This window comes from Choloepus didactylus, chromosome 1 (genome assembly GCF_015220235.1).
Source record: "Choloepus didactylus isolate mChoDid1 chromosome 1, mChoDid1.pri, whole genome shotgun sequence".
NCBI classification, from domain to species: domain Eukaryota; kingdom Metazoa; phylum Chordata; class Mammalia; order Pilosa; family Megalonychidae; genus Choloepus; species Choloepus didactylus.
In genome coordinates this window covers 205,464,372-205,492,359 of record NC_051307.1, presented here as the reverse complement: position 1 = coordinate 205,492,359, position 27,988 = coordinate 205,464,372, and the positions used below count along the sequence as shown (strand labels likewise).

The window sequence follows — 27,988 nt, the reverse complement described above, 5'->3', positions numbered from 1 at the left end:
CCTTTCTTCCATAAGTTACCTAGGTGGACTTTTCCCTAGGTCTCTAACACACAAATAAGTAGTAATGGGTGAATTTCTAGGGTTATAGCTTCTCAGAGTATGAACATTTAGTTCCTAGGCATCTTGTCAATTTCCTTTTTTTGGGGGGGTGGGGATTAAATGATTGGAATTAGGTAGAAAATGATTAACAACAGGGATTCCCTGGAATTTCACTCTGTGATGTGTATGCAGGAGAAGCAACTTAACCTGTGCTTTCTTGGGTAGACCTTAACCTGCAGAGACTGAAGCCTTCTTGCAGGTCTCCAGGTTTCTAACTGGAAATCAGAAATGGTTGTGGTCTGTTTCTTTCTGTAATGCATAGCTAATGTGAAATTGGGAGGTCTTGTACTTCCATATTCATACCCCCCAAGCTTCTTCCTTAGCCCTAAGGTTCTCGTAAAGGGAGAGAGAATTTAAAGCTTTTCACTTTTAAAATTTTTTTTTTATTATTTTTTTAGAGAAGTTGTAGGTTTACAGAAAGATCATGCAGAAAATACAGAGTTGCCATATGCCTGCCCCTATTTTTAACATTTTGGATTTATATGGTACCTTTGTTACAATTGGTAAGAGACTATTATGATTGTACTATTGACTATAGTCCATAGTTTACATTAGGTTTCACTATTTGTTCTGTACAGTCCTATGGTTGTTGTTTTGTTGTTGTTAATTTTTTTCTAGCAACATGTATACCACCTAAAATTTCCCTTTTTAACCAGGTTCCAACATATAATTCAGTGGTGTTAATTACATTCACAATGTTGTGTTACCATCACCGCTACACATTACCAAAATTTTTCCATCATCTCAAACAGAAACTCTGTATCATTTAATCATCAGAAATGCTCTGATGCTGGACATGGACATTTCTGTGGTGTTCTTGAAACTTGTACTTAAAATAAGTATTACTTAAAAGTTGCTCTTTTGGTTAGCATTACAATTTTAGAAGCTGTTTAACCTTCAACTCTTACTTCTGGATTTCTCTCACAACACATTTCACCCTCTCTCCAGTCTTCTCCAAGTTATTTGAAGGAGATCCTGGAGCAGCTTCTTGAAGCCATAGTTGTAGCCACAAATCCATCAGGACGTCTCATCAGTGAACTTTTTCAGAAACTGCCTTCTAAAGTGGTAAGTGATGCAAGTAAAGGCATATGAAATGAATTGGGGTTTTTTTGTTGTTTACTTAGTCCTTCGAAAGTTTCATTAGTTCTTAGTAAGTAAAAAAAGGGTGAAGAAAAGCCTTGGAGGAAGCCTAAACCTTTCATTTATAAAAGAGAGGAAACTTTCTCTTTACCTAGAAGACAGCATGAGAAGAAAAGAAACAAGTTCTTCCTCCCTTAGTTCTCCTTGATCTGGTTCTGGGGAAGAGAGAGAGACAAATGAAATGCTCTGCTACCCCGGTAAGGAAGAGGTTTCCTGGACAAGTGAGACCCTTTAAAAGTGTTGAGACTTCTTTTGGTTTTGCATCTAATAGGCAAGTAGTGTAACGAGGTTTGACTTACTTTAGTCAGTGAACTACAAATATTTCCATGGCCCCAGCATTCTTATATTTCTAGACAAGGTATTCTTTTAGAAGTATCCCCTATAGCACTTAACCCCATTGAGATTATTTACTTTTGTATCCACTTCTTTCCCTAGTCCCTGGATTTCTTGTCAGGGACTGTACCTTATTTACCTTGTGTCCCTTCTGTGCAATTGGGACCCGGCATGTAGTAGGTGTGCAAGAAGTGTTTGTTGAATGATCAGTGACATGCAGCTTTCCCCATGAGTCATGAAAAGACTAGTTATTTAAAGGTGTGTCTTACTAGTTAGAGGACAGTTATGACATTGGAAATAAAGCATGTGACCACTTGTGTGCTGAATGTGTATGTACACGATTAGAAATATATGATTATGTTGGTCAAATGATTTAAAAGTACAAACTTTACTTAGGATTTAGGCTTGCTCTGCAGAAGATAATCAATAGTGGTCAAACCATCAAGGGTTATTTATAGCAATAAAACATCAGTATCCAGTTCTTCCATTCCAAGAAGCCTTTTGGAACACCATACAGCAGGAGTTGGTTGAGGAAAGCAGGTTCCCATTGGTCCCTTAAAGTGTGCCAATTTGAAAGACAACAAGGACTGAAATGAGGGGGTTAACATGGTTTTTCATCTTCTCTTTGTAGGCAGTGGTGGATGGCTGAATGAGATGGAGGGATTGGCAATACAAAGGCCAATATTTTGGATTACTCTGTGCCCTAAGCTGGGTGGCCTTGCCATAATTTTCTTCTGAACTGTTTCTCAGAAGCAGAATTGGTGAAGAGAGGAAGGGGCAGGAAAGGGGATTGATCCAAGCAAAGGAAAGGGAGTAGAGTTAGGACAATAGGAAGAAGCTAAGAGATCAGATAAGGATGACATGTCACTGGACTCCTCCCATCAGCGCAGTAACTGAGCTCTTTGTGGTTGTTGTTCAGGCTCCAGTACAGTTTGCAGGCAGGAAGAGGTTGGAGAATGCGGTCTGACTTCTGCTGATACCTCTCCCACCGTAAGAGGCCAACTTTTGATTTTTGGCATACGTCAGTTATTTCTTCCTGTAGGAAAGCTTGAAGGAGTGGATGTATTTTAGGCATTATGAAATCCTTCAAGGACATCCTCTGACATGCATGACTTCTTTTCTTGTGAGGGGCTAATATTTGATTAAAAATCAGAAATTGCTTATAATTTTGCTTTCTTTTTAATGTAGTTTCATTTAAAAGCTGTTTTATTTTGAAAAAAAATATTATGACTGAAATAAGTAGAAGCATTAAGTTAAACATGAGGCTTACAAGTCCTGCAATTTGACTTCTAGATCCTTAAGAATTCTTATAAGAAATAGACTATAATTACCAGCATACCTCAGAGATATTACGGGTTTGGTTCCAGACCACTGCAATAGAGCGAATATCACAATAAAGCGAGTCACACAAGTTTTTTTGGTTTCCCAGTGCATATAAAAGTTGTATTTACACTATACTGTAGTCTGTTAAGTGGGTGATAGCATGATGTCTAAAAAAATAATGTATATGCCTTAATTAAAAAGTGCTTATCATCATCTGAACCTTTGCTGGTGGAGGGTCTTGCCTCAGTGTTGATGATTGTTGACTGATCAGGGTGGTGGTTGCTGGAGGCTGGGGTGGCTGTGGCAATTTCTTAAAATAAGACAAAAAGAAACTTGCCTTATTGATTGATTGTTCCTTTAACGAAAGACTTCTCTGTAGCAAGCAGTGCTGTTTGATAGTGTTTTACCCACAGTAGAATTTCCTTCAAAATTGGAGCCAATCCTCTCAAAATGTTCCACTGCTTTATCAAATAAGCTGGTGTCATATTCTAATTCCTTTGTTGTCATTTCAACAATGTTCACAGCATCTTCACCAGGAGTAGATTCCATCTCAAGAAACCACTTTCTTTGCTCATCCATAAGAAGCATCTGTTAAAGTTTTATCATGAGATTGGAGTAATTCAGTTACATCATCAGGCTCCTCTTTTATTTCTAATTCTCTTGGCTATTTCCACCACATGTGCAGTTAATTCCTCCACTGAACCCTTTAGAGTCATCCCTAAGGGTTGGAATCCACTTCTTCCAGAGTCCTGTGAATGTTGATAATTTGACCTGGAATGATTGAATCCTTTCCAGAAGGTTTTCAGTTTTTTTTGCCCAGATCCACCTGAGGAATCACTGTCTTGGCATCTATAGTCTGATGAAATGTATTTCTTAAATAATAAAACTTCAAAGTTGAAATGACTTCTTGGTCCATGGGCTACAGAATGGATTTTGTGTTAGTAGACATGAAAACAACATTAATCTTGTACATCTCCAGCAGAGCTCTTGGGTGAATTGTCAAAGAGTACTAATATTTTGAAAGGGATCTTTTTCTGAGCAGTAGAAAAAAATTCTACCAGTTTCTCAACATTGGGCTTCACATATTCAGTAAACCATGTTGTAAACAGATGTGCTGTCGTCTAGGCTTTATTGTTCCATTTATAGAGCACAGGCAGAGTCAATTTAGCATACTTCTTATGGGCCTTAGGAATTTTAGAATGGTAAATGAGCATTGGCTGCAACTTAAAGTCACCAGCTGCATTAACCCCTAACAAGAGAGTCAGCCTGTCCTTTGAAGTTTTGAAGCCAGGCATTGACTTTTCCTTTCTAACTACGAAAGTCATACATGGCATCTTCTTCCATATAAGGGCTTTTCATTTACATTGAAAATCTGTTGTTTACTGTAGCCACCTTCATCAGTTATCTTGGTTAGATCTTCTGAATAACTTGCTGCAGCTTCTGCATCAGCACTTGCTGCTTTACCTTGCACTTTTATGTTATGGAGATGGCTTCTTTCCTTTAACCTCATGGACCAACCTCTCCTAGTTTCTAACTTTTTTTCTGCAGCTTCCTTACCTCTCTCAGCCTTCATAGAATTGAAGAGGGTTAGGGCTTTGCTCTGGATTAGGCTTTGGCTTCAGGGAATGTTGTGGCTGATTGGTCTTCTATTCAGACCACTTAAAGTTTCTCCATATCAGCAATAAGGCTATTTAACCTTCTTACCTGTTGTGTGTTCACTAGAGTAGCAGTTTTAATTTCCTTCTAGAACTTTTCCTTTTCATTCACAACTTGGCAAACTGTTTGGCTCAAGAGGCCTAGCTTTTGGCCTGTCTCAGCTTTCAGCATGCCTTCCTCACTGAGCTTAATCATTTCTAGGTTTTGATTTACAGTGATGGATATGTGATTCTTCCTTTTGCTTGAACGCTTAGAGACCATTGTAAGGTTATTAATTGGCCTAATTTCAATATTTCCGTGTCTCAGGGAATAGGGAGGCCCCAGGAGAGGGAGAGAGAGACAGGGCAATGGCTGTTGGGTGGATTGATTAAGTTTGGCATCTTACATGAGCATGGTTCATGGCACTCTAAAACAGTTGCAATAGCAACATCAAAGATCACTGATCATAGAGCGTCATAAAAGATATAATAATAATGAAAAAGTTTTAAATATTATGTAAATTATCAAACTGTGACACAGAGAGATGAAGTGAGCACATGCTGTTGGAAAATGATGCCAATAGAACTACTTACTTGACACAGGGTTGCTATAGGCTTTCAATTTGTAAAAAAAAAAAAAAATATCTGCAAAGTGCAATAAATGAGGTATGCCTGTGTGTGATTTTAGGTTGCAAAATTTGAAAAGCTTATAACAAGCCCATGAAGAACATTCCTCTGCTTCATGTCTGGGCACAGATGTCTTGGGACCTTAAATTAAAAATTGTATGGTTCTGTGAATTTATACTTGTAAAACTCATTAAATTGTAGCAGGTTAGTTATATAAATATAATTATCAAATATCTACTATAAACTCCTACAAATGCTATTGGATATTTCATGATGCTTATTAAAATCAATTTTTTTTTCCACATATAACAGTATGCTGTACAGCTGTGCCTTTACCCTTGAATCTGACAACACTGCTTAACTGATTGTATGAGTAACAGATTGTCAGTGTGCTTTCTTGTATTCACATGAGCTCGATACTGTCACTTATTGTGCATGCCTGGGTTTTTGTTTTCCAGCAATATCCAGACTATTATGCAATAATTAAGGAGCCTATAGATCTCAAGACCATTGCCCAGAGGATACAGGTATGAAGGTGACCATATGTGCCGTAAGTGATTTAGGGCAAGTTAGCCTGTGGTCTTTTATAGGGGCTTCTAGAAAATAAGTAGAGAAGAAGATGTCTCTGTAAGGGGTTATTAGCTATATAATATAAACAAACTAGGGTAGTGTTACTGATTATAGCTTTGCAGGAGACTGTATAGAGTCCCTTTTCCATTTTTTCTGCAGGGAGCAACGAGAAATTCTCATTGGCATAGTAAATCTTGCTCTTAGCACAAAAATTTGAAAGCATTAACCATGAAATTTCTGATTGTGAAGATACCTTTGGTATCTTTCTTGTTTATTTTTACCTGCTTCTTCCAAAAGAGTTTTAGTCTGTCTTAAAATAAGTCATCTACAACAGATATGAGAGTGTAAGCTCTAAAAATAGAGACTTGCTCTCTTTTTCCCCCGAGTTTCCCCGGTAGTGATAGCAGCAACTAGCCCTATCATCAACTTGCCATGTGCCTTGTGTCTGGCACTGTTAGATTAACTAATTCTCACAATAACTTCATGAGGTAGATACTGTTATTATTCCCATTTTATAGGTTAGAAAACTGTAACATAGGGAAATTATGTAGCTTGTCCAAGTCACCAACTAATAAGAAGATCCAAGATTTGAATCCAGGCAGTCTTGCTCCAGAGAATGTGCGCTTAACTCCTGCACTGTTAACTGCCTCTCCACAGAGTAAATGCTCAGTAAATATTAATTCAGTGAATGAGTAATTAGGACTTAAAGTTTAATGATGGAAGTTAAGGATGGTGTTGGGGAAAAGAGTTAAATTATACCAGAAACCTAGTTTTTAGTGTTGGACTGATGCTAGTTCTTTTCCTGGCTCTCCCACTTACTAGCAGGTCGCTTTAGCCAAGTGAATTGCCTGAATCCTCTGCTGTATGTTATGTGTAATATCACCACTTCACAGAGTCGTAGGGGTCAGTGATAATGTATGTAAAGCATCTGACATAGCACCTACAGGATGAGGCCCTGGTAAATGTGAATTATGGCTCGTCCTGGGGTAAGGAGGGCTTTGGGGCTCCCTATGGCTTAAGCAAAAAGGAAAACAATGTTACATAGTCTCATCATGAAATGAGACTGAAAACAAAGTGGTTTGCCAGGAGGGACAAACTTTTCTTTGGCTTTAAATTCTAAAACAGTAGTAAAGACTATAACAGTGTAGTAATTATTGGTACCACAGATGCATTTATATTTTCCCAAAATGTTAAAATACAGGTTGTCTAATGTATCATCTAACCTTTAAGGAGACCCAACACTTGATATTGAGAATGATCCAGTCTCTTGGAACCTAAATTCCTGGGATTTCTAACATCTATCCAGGGAGAAGATGTTTTCGTAATTCTGAAAATCAAATTAGATCTTCAAATTCTCCTGTTCAGCCCCAGTCTTCTCTGTGTGACCTCTAAGAATATCTTGTCTTGTCTTCCTTCCAAAGGTCCCACAGAATCACCTTCTTTTGCCATCACCTTTGTCCAGATCTGTGTCCTCTTGTGTCCAAATTATTGTAACAGTCTTTCCTGCCTCCCTGATGAAAGGCTCTCCAGTCCTTTCTACATAATGCTTTCTGACCCTGGCTTTTTTCTTGCCATTCCACTGCCCAGAGACTTAAGTCACGTGCTTTCTAATGCCTGCTGAAGCAAGTCTCAGCTCCTTGTACCAGTTCAAAAATAGCCAACTCTAATTTAAGTATAGAAGGGATTTATGAAAAGGGTACTGAATAGCACATGAAATTGTTGGGAAGGAAGGCTAGAGGATTAACCTTGGTACTTAGGACCTCAGGGAAGTCATCACACAGCTGAGATCATGTGCAGTTTCTTTGTGGTGCCACTGCTTTTACCACAGTCATTTGTCACTGTGGGTCATAGATGCTTGTGGCTCTACCTGCTAGACTACTCTCATGCAAGTGTTGGAAATTAACTCCTGCCATTCCCTTGCTGTTGCTTTAGTCCCATAAGACCCAAGCATGTAATTAGCTTACCCTCGCCCTGGCTGCCAGGCTGCCAGCAAAATGACTGTCTGCCCACTTTCACCTCTCTAGTGGGAGGTAGGACCCTGCCTGCCTCATGTGCTGGGATTCCTACAAATAAGAAGGGTACTCAGATGTCAGGTGGCTCCACGTGGCAAATAAGCAGCTACTCTTCTTTGCCTAGCTTTCTAGATTCTGCCTTATTTGTCCTTACCCTATCTGTGCAGCCTGTGCTTATGGTTTTACCCTTTCCCCATCCTCCTCTCTGCTTAGTTTCATCTCAGTCTCTCTAGAACTTGCCCCATTCATCCTCATTCGTAAGTCAACCACTTACCACTTATAAAGTGTCTCCTTCCTTTCCTTCCTTTGTAAAGTAAGATAATTATAGTGCTCTGGGTTCTTTTCGATTATTTTGTGTTCTTTATTGAGTTATTTTGGACTGAGTGAGCTTTAAGGTGTGAAAGGTCTAGCATAGAGCCTAGTACATAGTAGGTACTCAGAAAAGGTACCTACTGTGCTAGTCTCATTTCTTATTTTACCTCAAGTTGTCCATATAACTAAAGGGATTTTTCTTTGTGCAATTAAGCCCACTTTAATGAGTTAGTTTTCATGAAGCACTTAGAATAGTACTTAGTACAAAGTAAGCACTGTGTATTTGTTAAATAAAACAATTTCTACCTTGACTTGAGTTTTTTAAAATTGTAAGTTTTTTTTTTATCTTGGAGAATAATGTACCTCTGGTTTCATTACCTATTTCAAAAACTTATTTGTAAATGGTCAGTAATAATAGTCTAGGAAAGAGAAAATGACTTCATAGTTGTTCACATAATTACTTTCTAATAAAGTCTTGAAATACAGTGACGATTTAAAAATGTGTGGAGTTTTCTTTTCAAAGGTTATACTGACTAACTCTCACTAAGAGAACTTGCTGTATTTTGTTGTTTATGTAGAATGGAAGCTACAAAAGTATTCATGCAATGGCCAAAGATGTAGATCTCCTAGCAAAAAATGCCAAAACTTATAATGAGCCTGGTTCTCAAGTATTTAAGGTTAGTTTTTTGTTTTTGTTGCTGTTTTTCATTGATAATAATAGATACTTTCATTTAGGGCCAATATTTTTTATATAACAGCTTTTTGAGATATAATTCACATACTATACAACTTAACCATTTGAAGTATACAATTTAATGGTGTTTAGTATATTCATGAAGTTGTGAAATAATCACCACAGTCACATTTAGAACATTTTTATCACCCCACAAAGAAACAGTACTCTTTGACTGCCACCTTTCCTAACTGCCGTTCCCACCCTCACCCCTAAACAACTACTAAAATATTTTCTGCCTCTCTAGAGTTCCCTATTCGGAACTTTCATTTAAATGGAATCATATAATATGTGGACTTTTGCTTCTTTCACTTAATGTTTTCAAGGTTCATCCAAGTTACAGCATGTATCAGTACTTCATTCCTTTTTAATGGCTGAATAATATTCCATTACATGTATGGATGTATCATTTCTCTTGTATAGATACTTAAAAGTGGAATTGCTGGGTCATATGGTAACAGTATGTTTGACCTTTTGAGGAACTGCCATCCTCTTTTCCATAGCAGCTGTACTGTTTCACGTTTCCACCCATAGTGTATGACGGTTCTGATTTTTCCACACATATTCACCAACACTTGTTATCATATGACTTTTTTTTTTTTTGTCATGCTGCAAGGGCCTCCCTACAATGAGCTGCCATTTGTCCATCCCCAGTTTCCCATCCTGCCGTGTACTGGGTAAGACCTCAGGACCCTGAGGGATAGCATGAGGTATAAGATAATTTTTGCATCGTGGTGCAACAGCAAGACACAAAGGAACATTCATGTTAAAGTCAAGGTTACATCATTTGACTTTTTGATTCTAGCCATCTGGGTGAAGTGTCTTATTGTAGTTTTGATTTACGCTTCCCTGATGACTAAAGATATTGAGTATCTTTTCATGTGCTTATTGGCTATTTTTATATCTTTGGCAAAATGCCTATTCAGATTCTTTACCCATTTTTAAATCGGGTTATTTATTTTCAAATATTTTCTCTGGTCCCTTGGGTTGTTTTTCACTTTCATTATGGTGTCATTTGAAATCCAAGAGTTTTTTATTTTACTAGCATTTCATTTATCTTTATTTTCTTTTGTTCCTTGTGCTTTTAGTATCATATCTAAGAAACCTTTGACAAATCCAAGGTCATGGAGATTTACCTGTGTTTTCTACTAAGAGTTTTATAGTTTTAGCTCTTACATTTAGGTATATGATCCATTTTGAGTTAATTTTTGTATAAGGTAGTAGGTAGGGGCCCATCTTCATTCTTTTGAATGTGGCTATATGGCTGTCTAGTTGTCCCAGCACCATTTGTTGAAAGAGTTGGACTTGGCACCCTTGTCAAAAATTAGTTGACAATAGATGTATGGGTTTCTTTCTGGACTCTGAATTCTATTCCAGTGATTTCTATGTCTGTTCTTGTGCCATCCACTCCTTTTTTTAAAGCCAAGTAATCTTTATCTTGACAGGATGCAAATTCAATTAAAAAAATATTTTACATGAAAAAGGCAGAAATTGAACATCATGAAATGGCTAAGTCAAGCCTTCGAATAAGGTAGGTTAAAAACGTGTTTAAAATCCTTGTGCCTTTATTATTTGCCAGATTTTCTAGCTAGTGAAATCAATACAATGGAGAACAAGATTTAGTTGCATTTCAGGATTATATTTATAGTTTATAATGTGATTCCAAAGAGAGTAGGGGTAACTCTTATCTAGCCCAGTTATTTTAGCTAAAGGTCTCTATTTAAAAGGAAACCTTTTTATGACTTAACACCACTGTATATTTTTGTTGTTTTATTTGCAGTAAGGATCTTGAGCCAGGTTTCAGGAGATCTGAAGATCTCATCCTGGCTTTTACTTGGGCTAGGACTGTGACTTTGAACAATTCTTGGTTTGGGGATTCTGCTTCCTCCTATATCAAATTGAGAGGGTTGAATGGCTACCTTTGAAGCTTTCTTCTGTCCCCGGCATTCATTTTGTTACCAGGTCCTCTGGTCTCTGTAATTAACATAAGCTCTTTTGTGGACAGGCCTGGTCTACTCTCTTCTGCAGAATCCTCAGGTCCTGGAGCAGAGCTTCTGCACAGTAAGGGCTCAGAAATATTTGAGCACTTCCATTTAGAAAAGAGAAAAACAGTTGTCTCCTTGCCTTTTTGTTTACCCAGCATAGTGATTTCGGCTGTCATTTTTTTTTATAAGCTTCTTTTTTTTTATCTTATCTCTGGATAGAACTCCCTCAAATTTGGCTGCAGCCAGGCTGACAGGCTCTTCGCACAGTAAAGGCAGTCTTGGTGAAGAGAGAAATCCCACTAGCAAGTATTACCGGTGAGAGAGAGAGAGAGTGAGTTTGGTCTGAGAGTGTTTATGTGGATAGGCATACTAGTGTATATTTTGGGGTACATACAGTTGGGTTATTATCAGCATTTGTTATCACACACTTTATTTGAAAGGTCAGGGCCCAACCTCTTCTCCCAGAAAGTGTAAGCAGAAGCTATTTGTCATTTGTCAGGTAGTATTTAAGGTTGGTAACCAATAAAATGTGTGGTCATATATTAATAAGTTTTGTGTTCATAATAGAATTTGTGTTCATTGTAAAATATGAGCATCTTAGGAGAGAATTACAAATAATTATCACTGATTCCTTATTTTCCTTAGGACAAGGAGTACTGCATTTAAGTAACAAGTAAATTACAAGTAGCCTACTCTAGACTCTTTCCCACCATTCTCTTTTCTAAGAGAAAAAATTCAGTTTTTCTCAGCTTAGATTATTATGGAGAATATTAAGAAGTACAAAGATAAATTGAAGAGGTGGTTGAATAAAAACCTTTTTCTTTGATGTGAATGCTTTATTAACAATTTCTATTTCCTGTAAAGTAACCAATATTATACCATTTTTCCCTGTGTTCTGATTGCTTGTTTTTCTTTCTAGTAATAAAAGAGCAGTTCAAGGAGGTCGTTTATCAGCAATTACCATGGCACTTCAATATGGCTCAGAAAGTGAAGAGGATGCTGCTTTAGCTGGTAAGAATTAGGTCATAACTAGTTAAATGCCTTCTCATTGTATCCTGCTGACTGGGGAAAGTTTCAGTGACTTTGATCTTATAAGGAGTTTGTTGGTTTTTGGAGTATATGTAATTGTTGCATTTTGATCATAGTTTTTGGTTGGCAGACTTATCAAAAGCTTATTTCTTTATTTTGTGTTGAAGCTCATAGTTGGGTAAATATTGCTAAAACAAGTGGTCTGATGATTTAACAGATCCTGGTTTAAACCTATCAGGAAATTTCAGGAAGAAATTCACATCATTTAGATTTTTAGGATGTTATATTTTCATATTTTCAGTAGGTTCTGATTTCTTCTTGGCTAAACCTTATGATTTAAAAATAAATATAAATTACAATTAGAGTTGAATGTTATATGGTAATGTAAACAAGTCCTACATAGGGCATTGAACACTAAAAACCAGTGTGCAAGGACAATTTGGTAATATAATGAGCAACTTAGAGGATGCATCTGTAGAGGTGTATTTGATTTCATATCTGTCTTTCACTTAAGTTTGATAACATATTTTTCATTTTACTGTGATGTTTTTATGTGTAGAGATAAAATTTGTTTTGTTAATTTAGTCTGGCATATCTTTTGATTTTATAACCAAATGTGACAAGACAGATTTTTTTCATTGTATCTCATTTTTCTACCAATGACTTAAATCTCTTATGGAAACCTCATTATTGCTATCTTCTACTTACTAGAGTATGAATTTAATTTTTTGACACAGTTATGTACAGAATTAAGTATGTTTTTAGCAAGAATTGGAAGAAAAATGACTTTTTGATAGCTTTGTTTTTTTCTTGATTATAAGAGTGATGCACACATTATATTTAGGTTTCCTTCTAACAGCTGGTTATTTCATTAACCTTATAGTAGCATAACAAATCAATGGCAAAATCATACCATTTACAAGATTCCTATAAGCTTTTTATTCCCCTAAAAAGTAGTACATTTATCACAGTAAATATAGCTGTAACCTCAGCTTTTAGAAAATAGAGGCCACAAACTGTGTGTGAAGTTGTTCTTTCAAGCTATTTCTCATAATCTGTTTATCTTAAATTTGCTCAAGGGTCTAATCTGTTTGGTTTTCTACTGCCTGGCTTCTTGAGTTGATTTGTTTTAGAGGCAAACTACGCTAGGCAGCTGAGGTTTTGGGGGAGGGCAGTGGAGAAGAGCACACAGTTGTAGTCACTACAGGAACAGAAGTGGGGTAGGGAAATAGAATAAGAAAAGCAGTCCCCCTCTTCCACTCCAAATAAGAGAGAAAGGCAGAAAGAAACATAGAAAAAGTGGGGTAAATAGAAAGCCTAAAATGGGAGAAATAAGCCCAAACATTATATCAGAAATCACATCCATGTTAATGACCTAAATTCACCAATTAAAAGAGTTTCAGATTGGGTTTTTTAAAAATCTGGTTATGTGCTGGTTACAAGAGACACATACTAAATTTTAAAAAGCAGGCAAGTTGAATGGGAAAGAATGGAGAAAGAGATACCAGGCAAATAATAACCAAAAGAAACAATAGTCACTCACTGACTTCCGATAAAGTAGACTCTCAGACAGAAAGCATTACAAAACATAAAGGGATTCACCTCATAATGATAAAAGGTTTATTTCATCAAGAAGATTAATTATAAAAGGGTTCAAAAATACATGAAAGAAGCAGTTGGAATGTCAGGGATAAAAACCCTTCCCTTAGAGTGAGAGCCCCTTTCTCTCAGTTATTGCTTGGTATGCAAGCAGAAAAAAACAATGAAAAAAGAGAAAATTTGAACACACTTCTTCACAAATGTATTACTTTCCTGTTGCTGCTGTAACAAATGACCACAAATTTAGTGGCTTTAAAACAATACAAATTTATTCTCTTACAGCTGTGGATGTCAAAAGTTTAAGCAAGGTGTCTACAGGCCAGAATTCCTTCTGGAGGTATTAGAAATCATTTCCTTTGCTTTTCTAGCTTCTAGAAGCGACTTATATTCCTCAGTTAGTGGCTCCTCCCTCCATCTTCAAAGCACAGCACTCCAACTTCTCTGCCTGTCATCCCATTCCTCCTTCCCTCTTAAAAGAAATTTTGTGGTTACATTTAGGACCCGTCCAGATAATCCAGGATAATCTCCCCATCTCAGGATTCTTGATTTAATTACATCTGCAAAGTCTCTTGTACTGTGTAAGAAAATATTCATAAATTCCATAGATTAGGGTATGAATATCATCAGGGAGCCACTGTTTCACCTACCATAACAAGCTTGATATAACAGACCTGTATTCTACAATTAGAGAATACATGTTCTTCCCAGGTTCACATGGAACATTTGTAAAAGTTGATCATGTACTTAGCCCTAGAACAAATCTCAATGAATTTGAAAGACTGATTATTAATCAGACCATATTTCTGAGCACAATGCAGTTAAGATACCAATTAATAATAAAAAGATACATTTTTAAAACCATACATTTGGAAATTTAAAAATATCCTACTAGGTTAAAAGAAGTTATAGTAGAAATTTAAAACACCTGAAAATGAATGATAATGAAAATTCTACATAGCAGACTATTGGGGTACAGCTAAAATGGTACTTTGAAAGGGCATTTAAAGGTCTGAATGCTTCCATTTAGAAAAGAAAAGCAGCTAAAAGTAAATAAGCATTCAACATAAATAATATGATCATAGAAGCAAAGAAATTAGACAAAAAGGAGATAATAAAGATAAGAGCAGAAATTCATTCTATAAAGAGGACCAATAAAGTGAGAAGTTGTTAAAAATATTAATAAAATAGGCCAACCTGTGGCAAAATTTTCAAGAAAATAAAAACAGGGCACAAGTAAACATTATTTGGTGGGAAAAGAAGGGACACACCAGGATTGAAAGGGGACCCTATGAACAACTTTATGCAAGTAAGTTTGAAAATTTAGATGAGACAGACAAATTCCTAGAAAATTATAAATTCCTACAATGGATTCAAGAATAAAAAGGCTAATTAGTCTTATAATGATTAATGAAGTGTATTTATTAGTTTAAAATCTTACCATATAGAAAACAACAAACAACACATTCAAGGAACAGAATTTTATACAAACTCCTCCAGATAATAGAAAAAGAGCTTCCCATTTCATTCCATGTATGTATTTTAACCTAGATATCAAAACCAAAGAAAATATAAGCAAACTGTGTCCAGCAGAATATATATAAAAGATAATACATGATGCACAGTTAAGTTTATTACTGGAATACTTGGTTAGTTTAACATAAAAAAAGATAAAAATATCATTTACCACATTAACTTATCAAAGGAATAAAACCATGATTTCTCAGTAGTATATGTGATAGATGTTTCAATTATCATTCGTGATTAAAAAAAAAAAAAACAAAAAAAACAAAACTCTTAGCAACCTGGAAACAGAAGGGGCACTTTCCTATCTTGATAAAGGGCATCTCCATTTTTAGTGGGGAAATGTTAGCAGCATTCCCTTTACCAGCAGAAACAAGGTCAAAGGTCTTTTGGTCAAAGTACTGGCCAGGCTATAATGAATATAATGATGGTGTAAGGATTAGAAAAGAAGAAAGATGTATAATGGTTGTAGATGATAGAGAGTCTTTTGAATTTTCTAGTCAAAAGGCCCTACAGATAAATTGCTAGAATTAATAATAATAATAAGGTGCTGGATATAAGATCATTGTACAAAAATCCATTGCGTTTCCAGAATCAGCCACAGGATAAAAATGTATTATTTTAAAAGATACATTTTATAGTAGCAGCAAAATATTTAGTATATCTAGTTATAAATTCAACAAAAGATGTACAAGTTATTTTTTGGAAAAGAGCAGAGGTAGTGGAGTCAGAAGTGACTAGTTGCAAATCCTGCCTTTGCTTCTATCTCCATGAATGGATCCAGTTACCGTCTCAACCACTTTACAGGCTAGTTGACCTTGGGCAAGTCATTAACTTCTTATGGCCTCAATTTCTTCATTTGAAAAATAGATAATACCTATTTCATGGGGTGGTATTAGGATTACCTAAGGTTGGTGCTTATCAAACTCTTAATACATAATTGAGTATACAATATACAAAGTATATATAACATTTAATAAATGGTGATTGTTGTTCTTACCTGGGAGTACATAATGATTATGGTTATCCTGATCCACCAAGAAAAATTTCAATTATGGTTCTAATACATGTTTAAGAATGCAGGGAAATGAGCAATATATTTTATAATTCTGTAAACATCATTACATGTTTTGTTTCTTTTGGTTCTTTTATGTAGCTTCTATCTAAAAATTCCTCAGTAATGCCTGAGATCACTGAGGCAAAGCCACAGAAATTTAACACTTAAGTCAAGTCTGACAGTACCAGCTCAATTTAAATGTATACTATTCTAAACTATATGACATTGCTTTAGTTCTGAGATCTGGGAATGACTTCTGCTCCTTTTTTTGGCCAAGTGCATAGCAAGGAGTCTCTGAAAGACGTAAATTGAAAAAGAAACTATTTTGTGACCTTTTAAAAACAGTGTAGCCTTTTCTGTTTCTGTATAACACTATTCTATATCTATGTAATATTTCTTTAAGTAAACATGAAATTAATATTAAGCATTGCCAACATTTACAATGAAGATTATAGGCTATTCTTTTAAAATAATTATTCACAAATATATATATATAGCTTAATCTGGAAGGTTGTTGGTTGGTAAGGGGGCTTTAAGTCATGGTTCATTCTTTCTGTTTATAAATAGCTTTTTTGGTTTTTCTAGCTGCACGTTATGAAGAAGGAGAGTCTGAAGCAGAGAGCATCACTTCTTTTATGGATATCTCAAATCCTTTTTATCAGCTTTATGACACAGTTAGGAGTTGTCGGAATAACCAAGGGCAGCTAATAGCTGAACCTTTTTTCCATTTGCCTTCAAAGAAAAAATACCCTGATTACTATCAGCAAATTAAAATGCCCATATCACTACAACAGATCAGGTAAGATGTCTTTCTACATTATCCAGTAGATTATTGATTTCCATTTTGGTTTGGTTGAGCCTACACATATATAGTCCTTCCTAAAATGAACAAAGATATTAAAGGAAAAATATTTTACATATGTCTAGGGCATACATGAATATCACTCATATATGAAAAGTGAGAAATTTGGTTAAATACAAATGGTAGACTGCTGCAATAGAGTCAAGAAGCAGGTAAATGGAAGGTGTTCAGTCTCTCATTTGTAATTCAGATTATGGGTTGTAAAAAGTAATGCAGCTTAAATTTTAACTATTCATTTGTCTTGTAACTGACCAAAGAAGAACAATGTATTTTCTTTTACCATTCATTGATAGTTTAGTTTTGACCATATTTCTGTATTTAAACTCTTTATTGGTAGTTGAACTTTCTGAATAAACTTAGTCAGCTGTTAGAGAATTCAGTAGCTGAAACCATGCCTGAATGATGGTTCATCTTGACTTTCTTTTGCTGCGTGGAAAATGTTTAAGTGATCGTTGAAAATTTGTCAAACAAAATACTTAAACCACAATCAGTATCATTAAAAAGTAGTAGGAAAGGCAGTAAAAGCAAGTGCCAAATCAAGAAGACACAGCTTTAAAAGCTGTAGGAGAAGCTCATGACTCCCTTTCTTACCCCTCCCTTAACTCAGCATGGTATGGGACCAACTCACAATCCCAGGAGGAGCAGAGTAACCCCTATGCGCATACTGGGGTGTATGTATGTCAGTGTCAGTCTATCAGGTGACAGCCTGAAAGACTGAAGCAGGGAACTGGCCTCTGGTTTGCCCTTCCAGAACTTGCTCTGCAGGCAGAAGTTAGGTTACTGATAGCAAAAGTGGTGTAAGAAGCAGTTAAGTCAAATCAGCCTGGGGAAAAGGGTTACCACTTTAAGACATACAATAAAGGAAAAAAAGTCTATTTCATAGGTTACAGAAGGCACACTCCTGTAAACAGAGGAATTACTAAGGCCACAAGACTAGACAACACTTGGACCCAGGAGAGGACCCTGCTTGTCACTTCCCCCTCAGGCTGATCTTGAGGAAAGAGCTATACGTTGAGGTGGAACACCAACCAATGCAGAACTAAGCAAACAGGGCGGAAGGTGTTCTTTTGATTGGTTTATTTGTTTTTGTTAGCTCCTGTCACTCAAGGAAATCTGTCATATCACGAGTTAGATACAAACTTAAGGAACAGACAACTCAGGGACTAAATCCCAGAGTTAACACATTAAAATATTAAAATGTACAACGCGCAACAAAAGATTAAAGGAAAAACAAAGAAACAAGTAATGATGGCCCATCCAAAGAAATAAGTTAAAAATCCAGAAACCATCAATGAAAGGACCAGCCTTTGAAATTATTGGAGAAAGACATTAAAGAAATGACCCTAAGTTTGTCAAGGAGATCAAAGAAAACACACAGAGCTAAAAAAAATAAAATGAAATAAAATAAACGTCAGAAAAATGATGAATGAACAATATGAGAATCTCATAAAAGAAATTGAAATATTAGAAAGGAACCAAAAAAAAAAAGGAGTCAAACAGAAATACTGGAGTTGAAGACCGCAATAACTATGATAAATTCCTTAGAGTGTTTCAACAACAGACTTGAGTAGCAGAAGAAAGAGTCAGTGAACTCAAAGTCAAGACAATTGAAATGATTCAGACTGAGAAGCAGGAGAAAATAGAATGAAAACAGGCAAGCAGAGCTTCAGAGACCTGTGGGACCCCATAAAGTGTACCCTGATACACATTGTGGGAGTCCCAAAAGGAGAAGAGAGAAAGGAATATTCAAAGAAATAATAGCAGAAAATTCCCAATATTAACGAAAGACATGAATATACATTTTCAAGTTCAGTGAACTCCAAAAAAGATGATCTCAAAGAAAACCACACCCAGACACAAAGTAATCAAATTATCAAATGCCAGGAACAAGGAGAGTTCTGAGACAAATGAAACCAAAAACAAAACATACCAAAACTTATGGGATACAGCAAAGGCAGTGCTAAGAGGGAAATTAATAGCTCTAAAGGCTTGTATTTAAAAAGAAGATCTCAAATAAGAGCTCTAACCTCACAATTTAAGGATCTAGAAAAAGAAGAGCAAACTAAACCGAAAGTGAGCAGAAGGAATGAAAAACAAAGATTAGAATGGACATAAATAAAATAGAGAATTTAAAAAAATAGAATCAACAAAACCAAAAGTTTTTTGAATTTAAAAAAATAGAATCAATAAAACCAACCAAAAGTTGGTTCTTTGAAAAGAGTAATAAAATCAAAAGGCACAGACTGACAAAAGAAGAAAGATAAAGGACACAAATAACTAAAATGAGAAATGAAAGGGGGACGTTACTGCTAACCACACAGAAATAAAAAGGATTATAAAAGAATACTATGAACAACTGTATGCCAACAGATTAGATGTTCTAGATGAAATGGGCAAATTCCTAGAAACATACAAACAACCTACACTGACTAAGAAGAAATAGATCTCAGCAGACCAATAAATAACAAGAGAATGGATCAGTTATCAGAAATTTCCTAAAAATAAAAAATGAATTAATTTTTTAAAACTTCCAGCAAAGAAAAGCCCAAGACCTGATGGCGTCACTAGTGAATTTTACTTAACATTCCAAGAAGAATTTACACTAGTCATGTTCAAAGTCTTCCAAAAATTGAAGAGGAAAGAATATTTTCTAACTAATAAAGCCAAAGCCAGATATAGATACCACAAGACAGAAAAGTTACAGAACAATATCTTTTATTAATCTAGATGCAAAACATCCTCAACAAAATCTTAGCAAACTGAATCCAACAGCACAATAAAAAAATTATACAGCATGTTAAAACATCAAATGAGTTTTATGCCAGGTATACCACATTGATTTTATGGGGAAATAAAAAAAACCACATAGTATTAATTAACAAGAAGAGGTAGTTGACAAACTCCCAAACCCCTTTTTGATAAAAGCACTTAGAAAAGTACGAATAGAAAAAAACTTCTTTAACATCATGATCAGTGGTGGAAGTCTAAAAGCTTTCCCTTTAAGATCAGGAACAAGACAAGGATGCCTACTGTCACCTCTGTTTTTCAACATTGTGCTGGAAATTCTAGCCAGAGAAATTAGGTAAGAAAAAGAAGTAAAAGGCATCTAAATTGGAAAGGAATAAGTAAAACTTTCCGTGTTTGCAGACAGCAGGATTCCATACACAGAAACACTGAAAAATCTACAATAAAGCTACTAGAGCTAATGACAGAATTCAGCAAAGTGGTGGGATACAAGATTAATGAGAAAATATCAGTAGTGTTTCTATATATTAGTAATCAACAATTTGTAAAGGAAGTCAAGTAAAAAATCCGTTTACAATAGCAACAAGAAAAATCAAACATCTAGAAATAATTTTAACCCAGGATGTGAAAGACTTGTGCCAGTTTGAATGTATTATGTCCCCCAGAAAAAGCCATATTCTTTGATGCAATCTTGTGGGGCAGACATTCTAGTGCTGGTAAGATTGGAATTCTTTGAGTGTTTCCATGGAGATGTGCCCCACCCAACTGTGGGTGATGACTCTGACTGTATAATTTCCATGGAGGTGTAACCCCATCCATTCAGGGTGGGTCTAAATTCAATCACTGGAGCCATATAAATGAGCTGACAAACTGAGGGAACTCAGTGCAGCTGTGAGTGATGTTTTGAAGAGGAGCTACAGCCAAGAGGGACACTTTGAAGAAAACACAGGAGCCACAGATGAGAGACAGTTTGAAAACAGCCGTTGAAAGCAGACTCTTGCTCTGGAGATGCTGAGAGAGGACAAATATCCCAAGTGCAACTAAGAGTGACATTTTTGAGGCACTGCAGCCTAGAGAGGAACGTCCTGGGAGAAAGCCATTTTGAACCCAGAACTTTGGAGCAGACACCAGCCGTGTGCCTTCCCAGCTAACAGAGGTTTTCCGGACACCATTGTCCATCCTCCAGTGAAGGTAGCTGTTCTAGTTTGCTAATGCTGCAGAATGCAAAACACCAGAGATGGATAGGCTTTTATAAAACAGGGGTTTATTTTGCTACACAGTTACAGTCTTAAGGCCACAAAGCATCCAAAGTAACACACCAGCAATCGGGTACCTTCACCGGAGGATGGCCAATGGCGTCCGGAAAACCTCTGCTAGCTAGGAAGGCATGTGGCTGGCATCTGCTCCAAAGTTCAGGTTTCAAAATGGCTTTCTCCCAGGTTGTTCCTCTCTAGCAAGCTTGCTCCTCTCCAAAACATCACTCACAGCTGCACTCCGTCCAGTCTCTTTGAGTCAGCATGTTTTATATGGCTCCACTGATCAAGGCCCACCCTGAATGGGTGGGGTCACACCTCCATGGGAGTATCCCACCAAAGTCACCTCCCACAGCTGAGTGGGGCACATTCCAAGCAAATGTAACCAGCACCAAAACCTCTGTCCCACAAGACCACAAAGATAATGGCATTTGGGGGACACAATACATTCAAACCGGCACAGTACCCGATTGCTGATGTGTTACCTTGGACACTTTATGGCCTTAAGACTGTAACTGTGTAACCAAATAAACCCCCTTTATAAAAGCCGATCCGTTTATGGTGTTTTGCATCCTGGCAGCATTAGCAAACTAGAACATTTGTTCATGGAAGACTACAAAACGTTGCTGAAAGAAATCAAAGAAGATGTAAATAAATGGAGGGTATTCCATGTTCATGGGTTGGAAGTCTAACCCATGACTACTAAGTATTAAGTATTAAGAGGTCAGTTTCACCCAGGGTGATTTACAATACCATCCGAATCAAAACTCCAGCAGCCTTCTTTGCAGAAATTGAAAAGTCAACCATCAAATTTATATGGAAGCACTTCCAGGAAGATGGCAGATTAGGAGAGGCAGCACAAAATTCTCCTCCATGAAAAAGAATAGATAAAGGGCAGAAAAAAACTCCAGAACAACAGTTCCACAATGCCGCCAGCCAGGGGGAGATCTATACCACATAGTGGAGACCTAGCTGGAGAAGCAGAAAGACTGTGTTTGTAAGGACCAGTGAGTGTGTTTGGCCTGGATAGTTGCCAGACAGGCGGCTGGAGCCGACTGACTAGCATGGGAGGGAGCAGATTTCCATGCCATGTCCACCTTTCTCCACAGTTGGCTGGGGACATAACCCTTTACAGCCCTGCAATGATGCCTCCTGTGTTGGAGACTGGTGGCTATAAGCCAACAGACGAGCATGGAAAGGAGCATCAAGAAGACCCTAGAAGAGCATAAAGAGAAATTTGAAAGAGTAAATTTAAAAACTGGTAGATCTTACACAAATAAATATACTGTTGATCAAATTACAAATATTCTAAAGACACGTAGCAGCAGATTTGAAGAGACAGAATAAAGGATAAGTGAACTAGAGTAGAGGGCAAGAGAATACGAATACATACAAAAGAACAAATGGTGAAAAGAAATTTAAAAACTTTAAATAGATCTCAGGGAAATGATGGACAACATGAAGTGCACAAATATAAGAATCAGTGGTATCCCAGGAGGAGATGAGAAGAGTAAAGGGCTAGGAAGAGTGTTGCAAGACGTTGTTGGGGAAAACTTCCCAAACCTTCTAAACAGCATAAATATGCAAATTAAAGATGCTTAATGAATTCCAAATAGAATAAATCAAAATAAACCCACTCCAAAACCTATTCTGATCAGATTATCAGATGCTAAAGAGGAGAAAGTTCTGAACGCAGCAAGAGAGAACGAATTCACACTATACAAGGGAAACCACGTAAGACTATGTACTGACTACTCAGTAGACTGGGAAGGTGGTGGTAGGACATATTTAAGATTCTGAAAGAGAAAAACTGCCAGCCAAGAATTCTTTATCAGCAAAGCTCTGCTTCAAAATTGAGGGAGAGTTTTAAATTTTCACAGGCAAACAAATTCTGAGAGAAGTTGTTAACAAGAGATGTGCTCTGCAAAAAATGCTAAATGTAGCTCTACCAGCTAAGAGAAAAAGGAGAGGTCTGGAGAAGGGCACAGTACTGGAGAGTATCAGTAAGGGAAACTTAAAGGTAAGAAAAATAAAATGAGAGTGGGGGAGAAACAGATCTGAGAAATAAAAACCAAAGGATAAGGCAGTTGATTCAAGAAATCCCTTCACATTAATATCATTGAATGTGAATGGATTAACAAGTATGAACCATCATATGCTGTTTACAAGAGACTCATCTTAGATCCAGGAACACAAAGAAATTGAAAGTGAAAGAGTGGGAAAAAATATTTCATGCAAGCTACAGCCAAAAGAAAGCAGGGGTAGCAATACTAATATCAGATAAAATAGACTTTAAATGCAAGGATGTCACAAGAGACAAAGGACACTATATACTATGAAAAGGGACAATTCAACAAGAAATAACAATCATAAATGTTGACACACCCAATCAAGGTGCTCCAAGGTACATGAGACAAATGTTGGCAAAACTGAAGGAAGCAATTGACATTTCTACAAAAATCATTGGAGACTTCAATATACCGCTCTCTTTTATAGCTTAATCAGCCAGACAGAGGACCAATAAGGAAATTGAGAAGCTAAACAATGTGATAAATGAATTAGACTTAGTAGACATATATACGTTACATCCTAAATTACCAAGATATACTTTCTTCTTTAGCACTCATGGAATGTTCTCTAGGATAGATCATATGCTATGGCAAAAAACAAGCCTCAGTAAATTTTAAAAGATTGAACTTATTCAAAGCACATTCTCTGACCATAATGGAATGCAACCAGAAGTCAATAACCATCAAAGAACCAGAACATTCACAAATACATGGAGGTTGAACAACACACTCTTGAGCAATCAGTGGGTCAAAGAAGAAAATGCAGGAAGAATTGCTGAATATCTAGAGACGAATCAAAATGATAACACACCATATGAAAACCTATGGGGATCGGGGATCCAAGATGGCCATTAGGAGAGACACAGCAAAATTCTTTGCCGTGAAAATCACTAGATAAGGGACAGAAAGTGCTACAGAATAACAGCTCCCGAGTTCTACCTGGGTTCCAGGGTGGGGACTTGTACACCGATAGTGACTTTGTAATTGGAGAAACTGAGAGACTGTTTGGAGACAGATGAGGGTTCGGCTTGGAAAGCTGCCAGGGAACCAGCATCTGGAGCCATAGTCGAGAGCGGTGGGGAGAAACCAAGAAACTGTGTTCAGAGATGGGTGAATGTTTGGCCCGGAACGGTGCCAGGGAACGGGCAGCAGGAACCACAGTAGAGCACAGTGGGGAGAAATCGAGAAACTGTGTTTGGAGGCAGGTGAGTGCTTAGCCCAGAAAGCCACCAGGGAATGGGCAGCCAGAGCTGCAGTCAAGTGCAGTGGGGAGAAACTGAGAGACTGTGTTCTAAAGTGGGTGAGTGCTCAGCCCAGAAATCCACCGGAGAACCGGCAGCCCGATCCACAGTCCAGTACAGTGGAATTAAACTGAGAGACTGTGTTTGGAGATGGGTGGGTGCTTGGCCTGGAACACCGCTGGGGAATAGGCAGCCAGAACCACAGTTGAACGCAGTGGGGCATACCTTCCATGTCCTGGGCACCCATGTCAGTTACTGGCATGGGTGATAACACTTCACAGACCAGCAGCCAAGAACCCCTGTGCCAGGGACTGGCTATTGCAGCAGGCAGTCGATCACAGAAGAGAGTAGCTTTCCACACTCTGAGCAGCCGTCTTTGCAGTGGCTGAGAGACATCCTTAGCAGCACTGTGGCCAAGAGCTTCCTTGAGAGAGTATGAGATTCAGCTGGCTTGTGACAGCGCCCACTCTTCCTCCATGGAAGACCGTGGTGTGCGCAACCTAGAGGCAGGCGTGTTGCACGGAAGTTCTGGGAGCCCTCCCCCAATCCCAGGGACTCGTGGGCCCACAGCAGAAAGGGACTGTGGGGAATCTGAGCTGAATGGTTAGACATATTCTGCAGACCCAGGGTACTCCACCTGCAGACCTGGGAATGGCTGGGATTACTGTGTTCTGGAGCAGACTCCCTGCGAAACTGCACAGGGTACACCCCATACACACAGGGCTGGCAGTCTGCTCTGCACACGGAAAATTGTTGCACTGATTGTGCCTCCACATGGTTTGGGCTCTCACTCAGTGCGTAGATGAAGTTGGGGAGAACTGGCTTGAGAGTAAGAGGTGGCTCAGGAGCACCATCTGCTGGTAGGTCAGGGAAAGTGCATTCCACCAAGCTGTAGCTCTGTCAAACTATAGATAATTGCTTAAATAAGCCTGCATATCCTGAAAGAATCTATCAGGATAAGCCAATGCCAAAAGCCCAAAATCAACAGAAAATTATAAAATAGATGAAGAAACCAGAAGATATTGATAACCCAAACACCCAAATTAAAAAACCAGAAGATTCACAAAACTTGGAGCAATTAATCAAAGAAGTACTCACAAACACCAATATCATGCCTCAGGAAATAAAGGACATGAAGAAAACCCTAGAAGAGCAAAAATAAGAATTTGCAAGAGTAAATAAAAAAAATAGCACCTCTTATGGAAACAGATGATTTTGTGATCAAATTTAAAAGATCCTTGAGACACATAACACCAGATATGAAGAAGTGGAGGAATGAATAAGCAAACTCCAAGATAATGTGTTGGAAAGTGAAAGCACAAACGAACAAATGATGAAAAAAAATTGAAAAATTTGAAATGGAGCTCAGGAAAATGATGGACAACATGAAGTGCATAAATATAAGAATCATTGGTGTTCCAGAAGGGGAAGAAAAGGATAGAGGACTAGGAAGAATATGCAAAGAAATTGTTGGGGAAAACTTCCCAACCCTGTTAAATGACATAGATATGCAAATCAAAGATGCCCAATGAACTCCAAATACAATAAATCCAAATAAACCCACTCTGAGACATATATTGATCAGATTGTCAAATGCTGAAGACAAGGAGAAGGTTCTGAAAGCAGCAAGAGAGAAGCGACTCACCACATGCAAGGGAAACAGCATAAGACTAAGTAGTGACGACTCAGCAGGCACCATAGAGGCAAGAAAGCAGTGGTATGATATATTTAAGATTCTGAAAGAGAAAAATTGCCAGCCAAGAATTCTTTGTCCAGCAAAGCTCTCCAAGATTGAGGGAGAGATTAAAGTTTTCACAGACAAACACTGAGAGAATTTGCTAGCAAGAGACCTGCCTACAAGAAACACTAAAGGGAGCTCTGGGAGCACCACCAGCTGAGAGAAAAAGAGAGAGAGAGAGGTCTGGAGAAGGGCACTGAACTGAAGAGCTTTAGTAAGGTTGCCTTAAATGAAATAAGAGGGGGGAGGAGTACATCTCACAAAACTGAAGGATAAATGGCTGATTCAAGAACTGCCTTCACAGTAATAACATTGAATGTGAATGGATTAAACTCACCAAGAAAAATATGTAGATTGGCAGAATGGATTAAAAATGTAATCCATCAATATGTTGCTTACAAGAAACTCATCTTAGACCTAATGATGCAAAGAAATTGAAAGTGAAAGGATGGAAAAAAAACCTTCCATGCAAGCTACCACCAAAAGAAAGCAGGGGCAGCAATATTAATATCAGATAAAATGGACTTTAAATGCAAGAATGTCATAAGAGACAAAGAAGGACATTATGTACTAATAAAAGTGATAATTCACCAAGAAGAAATAACAATCTTAAATGTTCATTCACCCAGTCAGGGTGCTCCAAGATACATGAGACAAACATTGGCAAAACTGAAGGAAGCAATAGATGTTTTCACAATTATTGTGGGAAATTTCAGTACATCACTCTCTGCTGTAGATAGATCAACCAGACAGAGGACCAATAAGGAAACTGAGAACCTAAACAATGTGACAAATGTATTAGACTTAACAGACATATATAGAGCATTGCATCCCAAATCACCAGGATATACATTCTTTTCTAGTCCACATGGAACTTTCTCCAGGATAGGTCATATGCTGGGGCATAAAACAAGCCTCAATAAATTTAAAGAGTTTGAAATTATTCAAAGTACATTCTCCGATCACAGTGTAATGCGACTAGAAGTCATTAGACGTCAAAGATCTAGAACATTCACAAATATGTGGAGGTTCAACAACACATTTCTAAATAATCAGTGGGTCAAAGAAGAAATTGCAGGAGAAACTGCTAAATATCTAGAGACAAATGAAAATGAGATCACAACATATGAAAACTTATGGGATGCAGCTAAGGTGGTATTGAGGGGGAAATTTGTAGCTCTAAACACACACATTAAAATGGAAAAAAAAGAGCTAAAATCAAAGAACTAATGGAACAACTGAAGAAGCTAGAGAATGATCAGCAAACTATTCCTAAAGCAATTACAGGAAAAGAAATAACAAGGATTAAAGCAAAAATAAATGATATGGAGAACAAAAAAAATAGAATAAAGAAAACCACAGGTTGGGTTCTTTCAGAAGATCAACAAAATTGTAAAATCCTTAGCTAGACTGACAAAGTCAGAAAGAGAAGACCCAAATAAAATCATAAATGAGAGGTTGTACATTACTGTGGATCCTGAAGAAATTTTTTAAAAAATCTTAAGAGGATACAATGAACAACTGTATGCCAACAAACTAGACAATTTAGAAGAAATGGGTAATTTCCTGGAAATACATGAACAGCCTAGACTGACCCGAGAAGAAATAGAAGACCTCAACAAACCAATTACAAGCAAAGAAATCTATCAGTCATCAAAAAGCTTCCTACAAATGAAAGTCCAGGGCCAGATGGCTTCACAGGGGAATTTTACCAGACTTTCTAAAAAGAACTGACACCATTCTGCTCAAACTCTTTCAAAAAATTGAAGAAAATGGAACACTACCTAATTTTATGAAGCCGACATCACTCTAATACCAAAACCAGATAAAGATGCAAGAATTAAAACTACAGGCCAATCTCTCTTATGAATATAGATGCAAAAATTCTAAACAAAATACTTGCAGATCAAATCCAAAGACATTTTAAAAGAATCGTACACCATAACCAAGTAGGGTTCATTCCAGGCATGCAAGGATGGTTCAACATAAGAAAATCAATCAGTGTAATACAAAACATTAATAAATCAAAAGGGAGAAATCAAATGATCACCTCAATAGATGGAGGAAAAGTATTCAATAACATTCAGCATCATTTTTGATAAAATA

At 37.2% G+C, this 27,988-nt stretch overlaps 1 protein-coding gene across 11 annotated transcripts in view; it reads left to right on the top strand.

Moving 5' to 3' along the window:
- PBRM1 (polybromo 1) overlaps nt 1–27,988 on the top strand; it is a 184,168-nt gene that overhangs the window by 20,660 nt on the left and 135,520 nt on the right. For all 11 annotated transcript variants that reach the window (XM_037797937.1, XM_037797922.1, XM_037797930.1 and 8 more), the window contains exons 6-12: nt 1,048–1,164; nt 5,615–5,683; nt 8,629–8,727; nt 10,229–10,314; nt 10,988–11,083; nt 11,688–11,779; nt 16,560–16,773. In XM_037797937.1, the coding sequence (XP_037653865.1) occupies nt 1,048–1,164; nt 5,615–5,683; nt 8,629–8,727; nt 10,229–10,314; nt 10,988–11,083; nt 11,688–11,779; nt 16,560–16,773 (773 nt within the window). The remainder of the gene's footprint in view (nt 1–1,047; nt 1,165–5,614; nt 5,684–8,628; nt 8,728–10,228; nt 10,315–10,987; nt 11,084–11,687; nt 11,780–16,559; nt 16,774–27,988) is intronic.